At 51.5% G+C, this 18,671-nt stretch overlaps 1 protein-coding gene across 2 annotated transcripts; it reads right to left on the bottom strand.

The window, feature by feature from the left end:
- Window positions 1-7,757: 7,757 nt before the first annotated feature.
- On the bottom strand, window positions 7,758-9,420 carry LOC123388845 (skin secretory protein xP2-like). 2 transcript variants are annotated; one of them, XM_045069130.1, is made up of 3 exons: window positions 9,130-9,420; window positions 8,484-8,611; window positions 7,758-8,220 (listed from the first exon to the last, which is right to left on the bottom strand). In XM_045069130.1, exons 1-3 carry the CDS (start codon window positions 9,201-9,203, stop codon window positions 7,772-7,774), a joined length of 651 nt encoding a protein of 216 aa, XP_044925065.1. In that variant the 5' UTR covers window positions 9,204-9,420; the 3' UTR covers window positions 7,758-7,771. The 2 variants fall into 2 exon arrangements, with proteins under 2 accessions (XP_044925065.1, XP_044925064.1); XM_045069129.1 differs by having other exon boundaries at window positions 8,484-8,673; window positions 9,130-9,414.
- Between the last annotated feature and the right edge of the window lie 9,251 nt (window positions 9,421-18,671).

The following is an 18,671-nucleotide window of genomic DNA, read 5'->3' as shown; positions in this document are numbered from 1 at the left end:
CCACACTTACAGCAGTGCAGCCTCCTCAGGACCAGCCTCTGGAGGAGAAGGTGAGGAGAAGCCACCTGAGCGGAGACAGGGAAGGCGGTGCGTGGTCTCAGGCTCCCATGGAAGAAAAGGGCAAGCTGTGTACACAATGGGGCTTCCATGGTTATGTGTGCGGTGACGTGGCCTCCCGCAGTGCTATGTGCGGCTGCGGGTTCTCCCTTTTCTAAGCTTGATGTGCGCCCCGGGTCCCACCTCTGTGTTTGGGCACATGCGGATTTGGTTCCTGGGGTTCCTCAGACTACAGTCAGGGAGCGGCCTCAGTGCTCGTCGCCCCCCACCCTGCCTTGGCCGTGCGGGGTCCTTCCCATGTCCACACCCGCTTCAGGGTTGGTCCAGAGTCTGGAAGTTCAGGAGCGACAGCGTGGACTCTGTAGGCAGCTTTGGGGAGAGGATGTATATTCCCGGTGTCGGTTTCTCCCTGAGCACAGAGTGTTTCCCCAACTCCGTGTGTCTCCCTCCATGTCTGTCATCAGTGTTTCACGGCTGTCAGAAGACAGGTCTGTCACCTCTTCGTTCAGGGAACTCCTGGGTATCTTGGTCTTTTGGATACAGTCGTAAATGAGATTGTTCTCCGTAGTCTCTTTCTGATGGTTCCTTTGGAGCATGTAGAAATGCATGTGATTAGTGTATATTGATTTTGTTCCTTGCAAGTGTCTGGAATTTATGAGTTCTGTTTGCCTTGAACTCAAACTGCCAGTTATTTGACCAGCAGCAGGGGTTTATTTGGGAAGAGCAGAGAACGGCAGTCTGGGCTGAGCAAGCTCCGGTCCCATCACAGGCAAGTGCAAGAAACAAAGGAGAGGAAAGTTATTTCATGGAGGAGGAGGAAGAAGTTGGGAGGGGTGCTTGGAAGAAAGGTCCACTGAAGAGAGGCGGGGGTTCGGGGTGATGGAGGATTCTCCCCGGCTGAGCTGCAGGGATGGTGATTTCTTGTAGATGAACCTCCAGCTTCCTCTGTGGGGCCTGGAAGGGATGAGTCTCTCCTGTGGGGGATTCTGATGTGGGGTCTGTGATGGGCATTGAGCGGCAAGTGCCCCCTTCCAGCCTCCCCTTCTGGAGTGCCTAGTCCGCTTTACTGAGGCTTCCCTTCATGCTAACATGTGGCCTCCTCCAAGGGTGAGTGGCCTCTGCACGGTGGGTGACCTGGATCTGGGAGGGCTTGGCCTTCATCCCGAAGTCCGATGTCCTCTCTGCTTCTGTGACTTTGTGCTAACATGGATGTTTGGGAGAGTCATTTACTCTGCGGTGAGTTCAAAGTGCAGGCATCTTGTCACAGCTGCACACATGCACTTTATAATTTTACCTCTTAGATTTAAGCCTTTAACTTATTTTGAGTTAATGTTTATATGTGGTATTAGGTAAGGGTCCAGTTCCATTCCTCTGTGTGTGGATAGTCAGTTGTCTGGCACCCTTTGTTGCAAAGACAATTCTGTCCCCCCAGTGCAATGTTGACCACCCTTGTCAAAATGCAGAGGACCACAGGTGAAGGGGTTTATTTCTGGGCTCTCTATTAAATCCTACTGATCTGTATGCATACTTATTTTTTAAGATTTTATTTATTTATTTGACAGGCAGACATTGATCACAAATTGGCGAAGAGGCAGGCAGAGAGAGAGGAAGTAGCAGTCCCCTGTTGAGCAGAGATTCCCAATTCAGGGCTCCATCCCAGGACCCTGGGATCATGACCCCACCAAAGGCAGAGGCTTTAACTCACTGAGCCACCCAGGTGCCCCTGTATGCATACTTTAAAAAATTTTTTAAATTTATTTAAAAATTTTCAAATTTAAATTTAATTTATTAACATATATGTAGTATTCTTTTCAAGGGCTATGCATACCTTTAGGACAGGATCACAATGTTTTAGTTACTGTTGCTTTGTATTAAGATTCAAACATTGGAAGTATGACCTTTCGCCTTTGATTTTCTTTTTGAAGATTGTTTCGGCTGTCCTGTGGTCCCTGAAAATTCCATATGACTGTTAGGATTAGCTTGTGTGTTTCTTCCAAAAGGCCTTTGTGAAATGTCTTGGGAACACACTGAATCTCCACATTGCGTTGTGTACTGTTGCCATCTTACCAATAGTATGTCTTTCATCACCGTGGGGAGTCCTCAGACTGATGTAGGTTTCCGTTACTTTCTCTCAGCAAAGTTTCGTACTTTCCAGTGTACAAGACATGCACGTTGATTACCTCTATTCCTAAGCATTTTGTCAATGTTGGTGTTTCCTAAAATGGAATTGTTTCCTTAAATTCCATTTTGGATGATTCATTGCGTGTGTATACAAATGAGAGATTTTAGTGTATTGATATTTTGTCCTGGAACTTTGTTGAATTAGGGTATAAATTACAAAGGTGGTGGGTCGTGCACAGAGCATTAAAGTTCCGGACAGTCATTGCCTTGGCGTCCATCTCGTGGGTCTTGCTGGCATCTGGAAGTGGTTATGCTGGAGGGATCATTTCGGTGCCCGCCGGGTCATTGACTCTTTGATTTAAGAGATGAGCCTGAAGGAGGGAGGTCGTCGGTTAGGAAGGCCAGAGTGCAGGTGGGTAAAGGCCTCTTTAGCTCAGAGAGCGGGAAGCTTCAGGCCCCTGCAACACACCTTGCCCTGTTCATTGCTTCCAGCTTCCTGGTCGTGAGTTCTGGCCTTCTAATGAACTGGTGAGGTAGTCAGTAACACGTTTCCCTGAGTTCCATGAGCCGCTATTAGAGCAGACTGCGGGCAGACTCTTAGAACCTGAGTAGGAGATTGTGGGGACCTCCGATCTGTAGCCCATAGCTCAGAAAAATGCGTGACCTCTCTGCCCAGCCACTGTCTGACCCCTAAGGTAACAGCATAGGGATCCAGTGACCCCACACAGCAAAGAACACAGACTTGACAAAGATTGCTCAGAAAAGTCACTGAGCCAACAGTAGCAACTACAGCGAGCAGCCAGAAGGAGGCCTCGTGTAAGGAAGGTCTGATTTCAGAATGCTTCCATGATAATATTCATCGTCACACCCTGAACTCATCAGTAGGGCCAAGTCCTCAAGCTGGGGTTCTGGTAGCTTCCAGGTAGCTTCAGGTTGCTTCCCAGGAGAGGGCAGATTTAACCAAGGTCCGGAAGATGGGATGGGTTTCCTGACTCCCCGTCACCACCCCCTACCCAGGGCTGCAAGAGAGGACAGTTTCCTTCAGCTTCTCTTTAGGTCCCTGGTGGGGTCTGGAAATTGACAGAGATGAACAGGAGAAAAGCAGGCAAAGTGTATTGATTTTTTTTGGTGGGAACCTCATATGAACATGGAGACCAGCAGAGGTGACTGGAGCAGGCGGCTCTTCTCCCTTTTAGACAAAGAAGCCATGGATGTGGGAAGAACTGAGAGAGACAGGGGTTGGGACTAGGACTGGTAAATGATGAAGAGGTAACTAGGAAGATAAAGGTTCAGTTAAGCAGGTTTGTTCCTAGAGCCTTTGGGGCCCTGAATTCTTCTTTGACTCTGGGGAGAAGCATGTCCTCCCTGCGGTCTTCAGAGCAAGTGCCAAATGGGAGTTTTCTGACCTGCTTCAGGGAAGAAGGGCTGATGGCTGGGGATCCGAGGAACTTTTCTGCTTCTGCTCAATGCAAAATTATTTCAGTTTCTGTGTTGCCAAGGTGCCATATTTGGGGTAGTGTGTCCTGACCCTCACCAACCTGGTTCTGTGCTCCTTCTCCTCCTCGTATCCAGGACATTGGATGTGCTGCTTTGGAGATGTCCCAACCCTGGGGCCGTCCCTTGTCCAGGGAGCACCTGCCTGCAGGGTTGGGGGGGTGCCTATGACTTCCCACATGGGTGCCCTGTTGCTATGGGTGGCCACCCCTCCTTGGGGAGATAGTGTGAGAGTGTGCCGATCTTACTTCAAGAAACTTTCTTCATTCCTGCAATGTCTACCCGGTGGTGGGATCATACAGGAGTTCTAATGTTAGTGTCTTGGGGAAGCTCCATTTCTTCCCACCATGGCTGTACTAATCAAAGTCAATTCTCGATGATTTTACCTAAAACCAGAGATTTTTCTAGAACCTCACCAGCAGAGAACATGAGAACATTTTCAAGACCTTGCTAAGTATACTAACCACAGGAACAAACTGGTAACTCAGAAACTACTGAAATGAAGAACTGGTTCTCCTTCTCCCATGTCTGGCTAGTGCGCTGCGCTCTGGCTCGATCCCACCTCAGGCAGCTGGAAGGTTGACCCTCCAGGTCGGCTGCCACTGAGATGGCTACTGTTTCCAGAAATTCTTAGGGGTGTGGTCGGTGTTGCTCACCTGTGCACGGATCATGTTGGCGACCTCTGACAGTGGAGCCACAGGTCCTCCAGGCATGCTCCCTCCCCGGCCCCCAGTGGAGCCATCACACTGAGGGTTTAATGGGACAGAAGCTGCCCCCAGGCAAAACCACCCGAGATTCCCACTGTCCCTACCTGACCTCCAGATGCTACTCAGTTACTCCTGAGCTTCTGGTGTTTTCCTGGGACCCTGACCTGGCTGTTTTCAGACAGCTCGTCCAGTGGTACCCTCACTTTCTGGGATGGGGATTTGCTGGAGTCTGCATTGTGTCAGGCTGCCTCACCTGGATCGCTTCTTAAAGGTACATCGTCTGCGCCATCTGAGGACCCAAGACGGTGGGTCTGTGACCTGGAGGGTTTCTGAGCAGAGCTGGTGGGATGGGAGGGCTGTAAGGCCCAAGTCAGGTTTCCAGAAAGCTGTTTGTGGTCCCTGGCATCCTACCAGTTTTGAATCAAGCCCTGAGATCTTTAAAATGTCAGCAGTATCAGAGTGTGGGCCAGAAAATCACGTCTCCGAGCGCCTAACCCCACCTAAACTATTGCCACTTTTTGCACTTGAGCTGAGTACAGAGGATTTGGAGTTGGGGTTTGAGGGGAGATTGTGGGCCAGATTCTGTGTTTGGGGACACAGGCCATCCAGAAAGCTTGTGCTGAGCCTGAGGAGGGGGCCTGTGTGGAAACCCCAGCTGCAGACACTGCTGTCTGCTGATGCCCCCTCAACCTGCCCTAGGGAACCTGCTGCTGGGGGCGCGCCTGCCCCTCTTTCTGCGTCAGTTGTGCCACCTCCCCTAACAGTCACCGGCAGCCCGCAGCCAAGGAGGGTGGATACTGCAATGATGTCCAGCCTTGGGGACAGATCCCCTGTGTGTGGGACATGGTCTCCCAGCAGGGCTGAGTGCCAGGCCCCCCGGTGCTCGCTCTCCTCTTGGGGGCTCAAGGTGGCACATCCCCAGTCAGGCTCCCTGGGCCCAACTCCTCCCCTGCTCAGAGACCTCCCCTGGCCCAGGCTCCACACGCTGGGACGCATCAGGTCATCTAGACCTTCTGGACTCATGCTCCCATGGCCGTGACATGGGCACAGGCTGGTCTCACAGACTTGTCAGAGACGACCCAGTGCAGGAAGATGCAGGCCACTGCAAGGGAGATGCCAAGTGACCCCGGAGGGAGCACACAGGCCTGCACAAAGCATGGGGCTCTTGGAGCCCAGTAAGCGATGTGGGCACCAAGCCAAGAAGCACAGGAAATCCTGGCGAGGATGTCCCGGTGGGGGGAGATAGACCACCAGAAGGTCACATGAAAGGCAGGAGACAAGGAACATGACAGGACAGAGCTTCCCAAGGAGGTCGGTGGAAGGATCAGAGGCTCGCAGAGACCCTGGGATCACTCGGAGGCGCTGGAGATGTTGGTTGAAACACTGTCATTAGGTCAGAAAAATTGTGTCACAAACCCACAGTCATCGCTGGATGATTTACTCTTTGTTGCTTGTAGGAATCAGGGAGTATAGAGCCATTAGCACTCATGGTGCATGAAGTCTAGGATGTATTTACTTTTCATCAATCTTGGGGACAAGATTTTCCTAGAGGAAGTGCTAAGCATGGGTCTCTCCCTTGTTTTCTTTGTGCAAGGGGCCTCGTTTCAGGAGCAGATTCCTGGTGCTCATCACCACGGCTAGCCCTGAGGCCTGCCCCCTGTCACCTCCCACAGTGGACATGACCACGTGGGCTGGGGGTGCTCCCTGATGAAGCCCCAGTGCTCCTGTGGCCCCCAGATCCTCTGCTGAATGCAGGAGGGCATGAGAGAGGGAGGGGGAGAAGGGAGGGAAAGGAGATGGAGCGGGACAACAGGGAGGGGGAGAGGAGGAAGGCAGGGGGGGGGGGAGGCCGAGATGGGAGGGGGGCCGCGAGAGGGGGAGGGAGGAAGGAAGTGGAGAGGAGGAGGACGGTAGGGTGTGGAGGACGAGGCTTGAGAGGGAGAGAGGAGCACAAGGGAGGAGTGTCAGAGGGAGGGAGGGAGCATGAGAGGGAGGGGGGCAGGGTGGGTGATGCAGTGGGGAAGGGGGTGGAGGGGAAGGAGCAGGGGGTGGGGGATGATGAATGGGAGGGGGAGTAAGTGGGGGGGGAGGGAAACCCCGAAGCCAGGTGCACACATCAGGAACCATTATTTAGGGTGAGGTTGGATGAGGTCGGCATCACAGCCCGGGCCTGGGATGGTGGCACTGGGCACGTCCATCCGTCCTCTCGGTGCTGTGCTTCCTTCTCCTTGGCCCTTTGTCACCCTGGATCCTCTCCACTTCCTCAACAACTCCGATGTTCCCAGGAGCAGGGTGGCAGGAGGGGGTCCCAGGAGGTGCTTTCTAGATCTCGTGCCCCCGATGACTCTGGGACAGTAGCTACAGGACATTCTGCCATAAGGACTGGGACTGAGGATCCCACCATCTCCTAGGGCGTTAGCGCTGTTCCATTCCCGGTCTTTCCCCCACCATTGCGCTGAACACTCCCGATGGTACATCCGTGAAAGACCGCGCCAGAGTGGCCGGGGGTGAGTGCCAGGCTGGGCACGGCTAGGTGTGGCTGCACCTGCTGCCCGGGATAGGTGCTGCTCACTGTTCCCAGTCACCCTTCTCTCCAGGGGACCTGCATCGACCTCCGGATCTTCACCTTCTCCCCAGGGCTGCCGGTCCCCAGACCGGAGACCTGCTATTCTGAGGGTCACTGGCGCTGCCTCCATAGGGTTTCCTTTGCCCATGTCCTTCCCCGGGAGCTCCCGAATCTCCAACACATGCTCCCACATGCCTGTTCTCCCCCCTGGACCTGCAGCATTTGGTCTCTGTCCCTGCGGACCCCGTGACTTGGAGCCTGGTTTCGACCAGAGTCAGGTGAAAGTATTATCTGGTCTTGAGTTGTGAGCTATGTGTTTGATCTCTGTGGTGTGTCTTCCAACTTTCTGTGTTTCCTGGTTTCCGCGTGAGCCACAGAGGAGCCAGCCGTATCCTGTCTGGGGTCAGGCTGTGGTGTCCCAGCAGGAACAAGGGTCTCACCCCGAGATTGTGCCCATAATTCCTAAAGGGGCCTCTGTGATTACATCTCATCTGTAATCCATCAGGCATGTCAATATCGAATAAAGGAAAATCTATGTTAAATTAGCACAGAAAAAAACAAATCCCCTTTCAAAATCGGTGGGCAGACACAAAGGCACCTGTTGTGTGATTCCACATATAGACATGCAGAACAGGGAATGGAAGAGAGAAAGCAGCTCCGGGGTGCAAACATCTGGGCTGGAAGAGAAATGGCCAGGTAGGGCTTTGGGTTCAGGGTCTCCTTTGGGGAAGGAGATACCCTGCAGCAATGTTCTGTCGTGTGGTGGGTGAACGCTGGGAATGTACTTAAACTCATGATGCATTGAATTGGAAACAAGTAATTTTATTTAAAACGAATGATAAATAGTATACAGAACACGTAAAGACAAAATCAAAATCAGCATGTAGCAGAAAGGAAAAATGGACACGTCGGGCACAAAACGTTCCTGCAGGTTGCCAGGGTCGGGGGATAGAACAAAGGTTAACTGTTCTAGGATCAGGGCTGTGGGCACCAGAAGGGGCTCTGGTCGCTCCTCAGGAGGAGGAGTAGGGGGAGGAGCAGGGGCGGATTCCAGAGCAGAGGCACAGGTGTTGTCAGGGGCAGGATCCATAGCAAAGGCAGGCCCCGGGACAGGGGCAGACCCCAGCTCTTCCCGGACAGAGTCAGCCTCGCTGTGGGCAGGTGCCCAGTCACCTGCTGGCTCCGGATCTACTCCTGAAGTCCCTGCAGGCACCATCCCCGCCTCTGGAGCTGTGGATGCAGGTGGGGCCGGCTCTGGCTCCTCCGACGGAGCAGCTATGACAGGAGGAAAGCGCACCGGCATGCCTGTCTCTCCATGTGCTTTTGCAGAGACAGAGCTCAGCCCAGGGCCTCCCAGAGAAGCCGCAGCCACGGAGGAACCCTCACCGGGACATCTCCCTGACTGCGGTCCGCCCGCTGCGAGCTCTGAGCCCAGTCCTGGCTCCTGGCCCCACACCAGCCTCTGGGGTCTCCTGCCCTTGGGGCCCGGCACCGACCCACCCGCAGACACCCACATGCCCCAGCCCCGGTCTTCTCACCCTCAGGCTCGGCCTGAAAAGGCTCCAGCTCCTGGACCACGCGGTCGTGTAGGCGTGCAGGCAATGTCAGCGGCCTTTCCCCGGAGTCCCCAGTCCCTGCTCCTGCAGAGCCCGGTACGGTCACTCTCCTGGTCAGGGAGATGGAGCGGGTGTCCGCCAGCCTCCTTCCTATTTCATCGTCACTAGTGCTCTGCACAGACAGACCCCGGGAGCCAGCCCCGACCGTTAGAGCCCTGCCCAGCCGTCCTCACTGTCTTCCTGCCCACCCCTCTGCCGCTCCCAGATCAGACCCAGACAGTGTGTGGACAGCGCCACACCTGGGACAGGGACCCATACCTGCAGGACACGGGATGCACCCTGGGGGGAAGCTACTGTCCCTACTCTCACAGGAGGCAGCCTCCCATGCCCACAACCCACCCAGCCAGCCTCGACCTGGGTGTGAACATGAACTGCCCACCGGGCATCTGACCCCTTGTCAGCCTGTTCTTGAATGGGGTGGGCGCACCTCACATGAGCCTTTACACACACACACACACACACACACAGACACACACACACACTCAAGCATGGGGAGGGGACCTAGGGCTGCACAGGTTGAATCAGAGCATGTGGGGCTGGGGGCTGGCTCTGGGCCTCATGGTGTTACCTTTCTCTTCTTTTGGCCAAATGGCCAGAGCCATCGGGGAGCCTTAAGACAACATCCCCAGTGAGGGAAAGCATGTGCAGGGCATGATTTCTTCAGCTTGCAGCTTCCAGATGTAGGAACACAACAGAAGAACATGTTGCTTATTCAAAGATCCGCAACAAAATGAGCTGGGCAGGGGGCTGTCTCTGTGTGTGGGTGCCTGGTTACCTGGGTCCCCAATTGTGTTGGGCTCTATTGTGAGGAAAGTGAGGTCACCACTGCCTGGGGTCTGCTTACCAACCACTTCCTCCCACACAAGAGCCCCGCCCGGTGGGTCCCCCTCCCCCGCGTGCTTCAATGCTCACCCTCTGCTCCATGCCCCGTCCATACAGTGACAGCCACACAGCCCACCCACAGCCCCTGCGAGGCCTGGGGGCAGCCAGTGTCCCCACTGTGAGGATACAGGGCTGGGTTCGGACTGGGTTCCTGCTCGTGCCAGGGCTATGAGCCTGGACAGACCCTGTGCCTCTCAGGGCCTCCCCGGCTCCCCGCCTGCTCAGTGGGGGCTTCTGGTTTCTACTCTTAGGGACGCATTCAGGGGTAGGACCTCCAAATATGTTCTGTCCCTGCTCTCACAGGAGGCTGGTACGCACCCGTGGGAATGCAGGGATGAGCGGGGGGCTGGGCGGGGCCTAGAACACAGCTCAGAGGGGCCTGGATCTGCTCTGGGGTCCAGGCAAAGCCACCCTCCTCCTGCCTGTCTCCCAGCCCTGTGGGAAGGTTGCAGTGAACTGATTCCGACCTTGTTCTCTCGTAGCACATGGCCAAATGTTTTCCAGTTTACCAGACTGTGTAAGGGCATTAGGACAGAAGAGGGTTGGTCCCTGAATTCCTTAGCTCGTTAAAAAAAAACCGTCCTCTAATTTATGAGCGATCTTCTAAATCAAGTGTATCTTAACTAGATATTAGAGTTAGGTTCAAGGTCACATTGCATACATCAACTATGGACAGCTTTTCGAATGTCAATCTTAACTGCCTAAAGTGTTTTATAAAATGGGAAAGGATATAGTCACCAAAGCACTGAGCACATTACCTGTCGCAGGAAATAGGTAAGGAAACACAATTATTGTTTCATCTCAGCTGAGGCAAGGGGCTGGTCCAAAGGTACTTGGCAGGTAGCATGTGTGGCCAGCTGCCCATCTCCCCCGATACCCACTCCCAGCTCAGCACATCCTCTGCTGTGGTCAAGGGCAGCAAACAGATGGACCAGGTGCAACTGTGACTCCCTCCTGTCAGGCATGGCTTGCTTCCGACAGGTAGAGAAGTGGACCAGCTCACATACACATGACATGTTCTTTGGTCCTTGCTATCAGACTCCCTTTTCTTTCACCCTGGTCCTGAACCTTTAGCTCCTGTGAGAACTTGGGTTTACAGGTGTCTGGTGACATTTCAAAGCGTAGATCTGTGTTGCCTTTGTTCCCTGTCCTTGGATCAAAGATGAAGGCAGAAAAAAAAAGTCATCATACTCTGAAAGCAACATAAAGACATATCAAGTGTACTCTGTCCCCGGCACCTCGACATGAAAGCAACGGCAAACTATGGACTTCATGTTCTACACAGTGAGCTTTAGGGACTCCTGTATGCATGTAAAATGTAATTGTACTGAAAACATATCGTTACCAATCTTTAACCTTGCAGAAGACAGTTTAGGGACACTGCACCTTGCCTACCTTTTCATTTCCGCTTTGGCCAATGCCTGGTCACACTGACACATGTAGCCATACAAGGGCACATCTGTGACATCCTCTTGGTGCAATCCCAGTCCCCCCAACCCCTTGGTCTGGCCAACTCTGCACACCCCCCAGTCGTCGTCCTGAGCATCCCCTGGAGTGACACAGCTGTGATCATCCTCCTGGATCATTCCAGGTCTCCCTGCCCCCAGGTCTGGCCAATGCTGCACACTCCCAGGCCTTCCGAGTGTCCCCTGTCATGGCATCTGTCACACAAGACTGTCATTTATTTTCTCTCGGTCTGTGCTTTCTGCATGAGGTAGATCTCTCTCACAGATGCCTGTCTGCATGACAGGTGGAGGAATGCTTTCGGGATCTTTTGTCCTGGAACAGCAGGCATCTTTCAAAACCCTGATGGCCAGGGGGAGTCTCTGTCCCTCTGTGTGTCCCTAGCCTCTGTGGAACATAGCGTCCAGGATGAGGGATTTGGGAGTCCTCACAGATGAAGTTTGTTCTATGAAGGTGGCCTCCTTCTGAGATCATCATGGAACCCCATTATGTGGCTGTTCCTGTGGGACAGGAAGCACAGAAAGTACTGTACTGTGTTCTCCTTGCACACTGTGGCTAACATAGAGGAAATATACACTCACACTCACAAGTTCACACTTACACCTCCGTTTCTGAGCATCACCATCATGTAAACTACACTGAATTCCCACTGGCAGCAGACATGTGGACGTGCCACTCAAGGTATAAATACAGGAGGATGGAGATGGAGTTCTGGCTAAAAGAATGGAAGTCCTTGCCTCTGGGGATGAAGAAATTTGATTTTACCCAGAAGGCGCTACATTCCACTCAAAGAAGTGACATGACCCTAGGATCTTTGGGATCAGCACAGACTTTTCTATAAAATCTTATGTAAAGATTTTCAGGTCAGTGTTGCAATGCATGTGGTCTCTCTGACAGTGACTCCACTCTTATATTGAGGCTTGAAAGCAGTCACATACCGTCCACACCAAATGTTCCAGCCACATTTGATTGACAGAATACAGGGGGTGGTCCCATTTGGCCCTTGGGAGTAGTTTCCCACACCCCAGATTTGCAGCATGGTGGATGGTGGGGGGAGAGGGCTCTTCTTTTCCTGTGGCAGTTGGGAGTACACTGGGATCTCTCCTGGCAGACCCGGCCCCTCCACTTGAAGGGGAAAAAAGATGATTGTGGGATTGGCTAACAATTAAGTCCGCAGGAATTCCCCCACATTTCTCTGTAGGCCTCGCTTGCCAAAAGATGTTTGTCTGTGGCTGAATTCCATGTAGGTATTGCTTCGCTAAGTATGCCCTTATTGTCTCGCGGGTATATCTGTGGGTTATATACCACACAGATGGTCATCTTGTTCAGGCCAAGACCATGAGCACATTGAGGGTTCTCCAGAGTTAGCAGAGATTCTAGCATGTGTGGGCCTCAGGACAATTCCAGTTCAGCCCTCAGCAATGTTATGGAGCCCCTGGCTTCCTGGGTCCTCGTTGGCTCTGGCACAGGCTTGGCCTAGGCCACTTCTGTAGTTGTGAAGGAAAACCCCTGGTCTGGGTGGTCCACCCCATGCCTGGCTCTGCAGGCTGACACCCGAGGTCCTCCCACCTCATTGGCTTGGACCAGGTCACATGCCCGTGGATGAGCCAATCCCTGGAGCCAGGGAGTGGAGCAGTGGAGGCTGGCACATGTTGTTAGGACCTCTGTTGTAATGATTTTTCTAATGGCTGGGGTGGTGAGATCTTCTAGGATGCATCTGTTAATAAAATGATTATTAATTTCTGATAATACATGGGTCCAAGATGCTGGCTTAGCACCTCGCACCTCAGTCCCAGCACCTCAGTACTACTGTACTACACTGCAGAGGCGATGGCTGAGAATGAGCAAGGTGGTCGGAAACTGGTCTGGAGTGCACAAGGGAAGGGGGTGTGTGTGTAGGGGATTGGGGATAATAGCTCTGGCCAAGCTGTATCTCCAACTTACCTAGGTTCAAGAAGGTGCAGGGAATCCGTGGTGTTTCACCTTCCATCATTTTGCAGATGAAGAATATGGCTTTGCCGTGGACTATGGCAAGACTTCTTCCAAGTATCTCTAGTTGATACAGAAGTCGGGGAGAGCAGAACCCTCCATCTGGTAGGATAGGCGTGAGAGGGCTGTGTGCTCTCTAGAAGGGGTCTGGCTTTCGAGGGCTCACTGTGAGCCTGCATGCAGGACTAATGAGGGCATTTCATGGTTTAGTTCTAAGGATGGAGTATTGGAAGAATGTGGTGTCCCATGTAATACTGGGAAGAGGACAGGTCTGCAGTTCACTGTAGAGTTACTTCATGGGAGTGGTGGTGATCTGCAGTATCTGCCTCATGAGATGTCTGTCCTTTATTGAGTTCTGGGTGTGCTTTCTGGAACTGTGTTCTAATGGCTGGGATTTCCAAGGAGTGGGATTTTTTGGCATCACTGTAAGAGTTGGTCCACCAGGAGTGGGCAAGTCCCTTTCTGCTGCTGAGAATTGTGTCTCTAGCGGTTGGAGTGTGTATTACAAACCTAGAGGTCAATGGTGAGGTGGTTACAGTGGTGAGCCTGCTATTGTTATTGATGATTTGTAAGGGTGAATTCCATAGGATGAGATGTTAGATCTTATGGTTAGGGATCCTCCTTAAGTACCCAGAAAGGTGCTTTTTCAGAATTTCATATTCGATATCTTTTTATTACTTCTAATAGTCTTCCTCGTACTTGGTGTTCCAATGAGCAGTGCATTACAACATTGCCTGCATTTTACCCGTGTGTTAATGGGGATTTGAGAAAAGAAAATGTGTCAGTGATTCTACAGATTGTACACTGGAACAGCCAAATAGTGAAAATTTTTTTTTTCATTTTTGACACAAGGTAGGATGTATCCTGCTGGGATTCTTAGTTTAAACCAGGAGAGAGGGTCCTCTTTTGGTACTAGTTTTGAGTACCATAGGCCTTCCTAGGGAACATTATCAGATTCTGTTGGAAATTTGGTCTTTTTATTGTGGAAGAATCAGGAGTCAACCAATTTTTGTCTCCTGTTTCATTTTCTTTCTTTCTTTCTTTCTTTTTTTTAAAGATTTTATTTATTTATTTGACAGACAGAGATCACAAGTAGGCAGAGAGGCAGGCAGAGAGAGAGAGAGAGAGAGAGAGAGAGAGAGGGAAGCAGGCTTCCTGCGGAGCAGGGAGCCCGATGCGGGGCTCGATCCCAGGACCCTGAGATCATGACCCGAGCCGAAGGCAGCAGCCCAAACCACTGAGCCACCCAGGCGCCCCTCCTGTTTCATTTTCCATGAACATTTCCATGATATTTGGTTTCACACCTCTACCATTATGAAGTCATCCCAGCATTGGCACCAGCTCACCCTTCTCTGCCAAGGGGATGTTTGGGCCAAGATGAAAGCCGTTTCTGGGTGACTGGTAAACTCTAGTACCAGAATTCTGTCAGTAGGGAATTACTGGAATCCTAAGTTCCAAACCAGCTCCTGACAGCAAGTAAAATATATTTCAGATTTAGACATATCAGAGAGAAATTTTGTGTTTACAGTGAAAACTGAAGAAAATGTGTCATCACTAAACCTAATGTTAACTCCTACCATTGATGCTGAAACCTAACCTGACTCTATAACCCAAACTGGAACCCTGAATCCTAAAACTGAAATTGAGCCCAAAGCCTGGACTCTGAATCTGAGTCCTGGATCCAAGCCCTGAGCCACAAACCCTAACCCTAAACTAGAACTCTGAGTCATGAACCCTGATCTGAAATCCCAGCATGAAGCCAACCCCCAAATTTGACCTTGAACTTTTTACCATAAGCCCTGAAACTTAGACCCTAAATCATAAACCTAAAGCTCTAAACACTAACTGTTCCCTTGCCCCTCACTCTAAATCCTCACCCCAATCTTAAACCCTCTCCCTGATCTAGAATTCTGACTGAAACCTGAACCTGAACCCAAATTCCAACCCTTCACCACACTTTGCTTATGCATTCGTCATTGATAGATATTTACAGTTTCTACGTTTTGATTTTTGTGAACATTGTTTAGGTTGAGGGCTAGAGTTAGGGTCTTGGATTGGGGTGAGGGCCAGGCTTGAGAGCAAGTTTAGGTCTGATTGTGGGTTTGCTTCAGGGCCAGTGTCATGTTCGGTGTCACTGTTTGAGGGACTGTTGTCATTCCATATTGTTTCCAAGTCACTGTTCCTTAGCAATTTTTGGAGAAGCTGGGGGTATATTGGGCTCCATGCAGCTTGAATTTCCGGAATGAAGTGGCTTCAGCTGGACCCTGGGAGGGAGCAGGTGCTTCCATTGAAGGGGGAGCTCCCCTAGTCCTGCACTGCCCTCCCTCGCCAGCAGAGGGCGCAAGACCCCAGCTCCTGCCCTGAGCCTGACCTGGGCAGCTGCACTAGGGACAGGAGTCCAGCCTCATCAGGGCCTGCTGGGAGACTTCTGGAGGCACTGGAGTCGCTCCGACCCTGACAGAGGCCACTCCCGCCCTGACAGGACTCGCTGTGGAGGATGTGGGGTCGCGTCCACACTTACAGCAGTGCAGCCTCCTCAGGACCAGCCTCTGGAGGAGAAGGTGAGAGGAGAAGCCACCTGAGCGGAGACAGGGAAGGCGGTGCGTGGTCTCAGGCTCCCATGGAAGAAAAGGGCAAGCTGTGTACACAATGGGGCTTCCAGGGTTATGTGTGCGGTGACGTGGCCTCCCGCAGTGCTATGTGCGGCTGCGGGTTCTCCCTTTTCTAAGCTTGATGTGCGCCCCGGGTCCCACCTCTGTGTTTGGGCACATGCGGATTTGGTTCCTGGGGTTCCTCAGACTACAGTCAGGGAGCGGCCTCAGTGCTCGTCGCCCCCCCCACCCTGCCTTGGCCGTGCGGGGTCCTTCCCATGTCCACACCCGCTTCAGGGTTGGTCCAGAGTCTGGAAGTTCAGGAGCGACAGCGTGGACTCCGTAGGCAGCTTTGGGGAGAGGATGTATATATCCCGGTGTCGGTTTCTCCCTGAGCACAGAGTGTTTCCCCAACTCCGTGTGTCTCCCTCCATGTCTGTCATCAGTGTTTCACGGCTGTCAGAAGACAGGTCTGTCACCTCTTCGTTCAGGGAACTCCTGGGTATCTTGGTCTTTTGGATACAGTCGTAAATGAGATTGTTCTCCGTAGTCTCTTTCTGATGGTTCCTTTGGAGCATGTAGAAATGCATGTGATTAGTGTATATTGATTTTGTTCCTTGCAAGTGTCTGGAATTTATGAGTTCTGTTTGCCTTGAACTCAAACTGCCAGTTATTTGACCAGCAGCAGGGGTTTATTTGGGAAGAGCAGAGAACGGCAGTCTGGGCTGAGCAAGCTCCGGTCCCATCACAGGCAAGTGCAAGAAACAAAGGAGAGGAAAGTTATTTCATGGAGGAGGAGGAAGAAGTTGGGAGGGGTGCTTGGAAGAAAGGTCCACTGAAGAGAGGCGGGGGTTCGGGGTGATGGAGGATTCTCCCCGGCTGAGCTGCAGGGATGGTGATTTCTTGTAGATGAACCTCCAGCTTCCTCTGTGGGGCCTGGAAGGGATGAGTCTCTCCTGTGGGGGATTCTGATGTGGGGTCTGTGATGGGCATTGAGCGGCAAGTGCCCCCTTCCAGCCTCCCCTTCTGGAGTGCCTAGTCCGCTTTACTGAGGCTTCCCTTCATGCTAACATGTGGCCTCCTCCAAGGGTGAGTGGCCTCTGCACGGTGGGTGACCTGGATCTGGGAGGGCTTGGCCTTCATCCCGAAGTCCGATGTCCTCTCTGCTTCTGTGACTTTGTGCTAACATGGATGTTTGGGAGAGTCATTTACTCTGCGGTGAGTTCAAAGTGCAGGCATCTTGTCACAGCTGCACACATGCACTTTATAATTTTACCTCTTAGATTTAAGCCTTTAACTTATTTTGAGTTAATGTTTATATGTGGTATTAGGTAAGGGTCCAGTTCCATTCCTCTGTGTGTGGATAGTCAGTTGTCTGGCACCCTTTGTTGCAAAGACAATTCTGTCCCCCCAGTGCAATGTTGACCACCCTTGTCAAAATGCAGAGGACCACAGGTGAAGGGGTTTATTTCTGGGCTCTCTATTAAATCCTACTGATCTGTATGCATACTTATTTTTTAAGATTTTATTTATTTATTTGACAGGCAGACATTGATCACAAATTGGCGAAGAGGCAGGCAGAGAGAGAGGAAGAAGCAGTCTCCCTGTTGAGCAGAGATTCCCAATTCAGGGCTCCATCCCGGGACCCTGGGATCATGACCCCACCAAAGGCAGAGGCTTTAACTCACTGAGCCACCCAGGTGCCCCTGTATGCATACTTTAAAAAATTTTTTAACTTTATTTAAAAATTTTCAAATTTAAATTTAATTTATTAACATATATGTAGTATTCTTTTTCAAGGGCTATGCATACCTTTAGGACAGGATCACAATGTTTTAGTTACTGTTGCTTTGTATTAAGATTCAAACATTGGAAGTATGACCTTTCGCCTTTGATTTTCTTTTTGAAGATTGTTTCGGCTGTCCTGTGGTCCCTGAAAATTCCATATGACTCTTAGGATTAGCTTGTGTGTTTCTTCCAAAAGGCCTTTGTGAAATGTCTTGGGAACACACTGAATCTCCACATTGCGTTGTGTACTGTTGCCATCTTACCAATAGTATGTCTTTCATCACCGTGGGGAGTCCTCAGACTGATGTAGGTTTCCGTTACTTTCTCTCAGCAAAGTTTCGTACTTTCCAGTGTACAAGACATGCACGTTGATTACCTCTATTCCTAAGCATTTTGTCAATGTTGGTGTTTCCTAAAATGGAATTGTTTCCTTAAATTCCATTTTGGATGATTCATTGTGTGTGTATACAAATGAGAGATTTTAGTGTATTGATATTTTGTCCTGGAACTTTGTAGAATTAGGGTATAAATTACAAAGGTGGTGGGTCGTGCACAGAGCATTAAAGTTCCGGACAGTCATTGCCTTGGCGTCCATCTCGTGGGTCTTGCTGGCATCTGGAAGTGGTTATGCTGGAGGGGTCATTTTGGTGCCCGCCGGGTCATTGACTCTTTGACTTAAGAGATGAGCCTGAAGGGAGGGAGGTCGTCGGTTAGGAAGGCCAGAGTGCAGGTGGGTAAAGGCCTCTTTAGCTCAGAGAGCGGGAAGCTTCAGGCCCCTGCAACACACCTTGCCCTGTTCATTGCTTCCAGCTTCCTGGTCGTGAGTTCTGGCCTTCTAATGAACTGGTGAGGTAGTCAGTAACACGTTTCCCTGAGTTCCATGAGCCGCTATTAGAGCAGACTGCGGGCAGACTCTTAGAACCTGAGTAGGAGATTGTGGGGACCTCCGATCTGTAGCCCATAGCTCAGAAAAATGCGTGACCTCTCTGCCCAGCCACTGTCTGACCCCTAAGGTAACAGCATAGGGATCCAGTGACCCCACACAGCAAAGAACACAGACTTGACAAAGATTGCTCAGAAAAGTCACTGAGCCAACAGTAGCAACTACAGCGAGCAGCCAGAAGGAGGCCTCGTGTAAGGAAGGTCTGATTTCAGAATGCTTCCATGATAATATTCATCGTCACACCCTGAACTCATCAGTAGGGCCAAGTCCTCAAGCTGGGGTTCTGGTAGCTTCCAGGTAGCTTCAGGTTGCTTCCCAGGAGAGGGCAGATTTAATCAAGGTCCGGAAGATGGGATGGGTTTCCTGACTCCCCGTCACCACCCCCTACCCAGGGCTGCAAGAGAGGACAGTTTCCTTCAGCTTCTCTTTGGGTCCCTGGTGGGATCTGGAAAT

This window comes from Mustela putorius, unplaced genomic scaffold (genome assembly GCF_011764305.1).
Source record: "Mustela putorius furo isolate JIRA1106 unplaced genomic scaffold, ASM1176430v1.1 tig00003913_pilon_pilon_pilon, whole genome shotgun sequence".
NCBI classification, from domain to species: Eukaryota; Metazoa; Chordata; class Mammalia; order Carnivora; family Mustelidae; genus Mustela; species Mustela putorius.
This window is presented reverse-complemented; position numbering and strand designations above follow the sequence as displayed.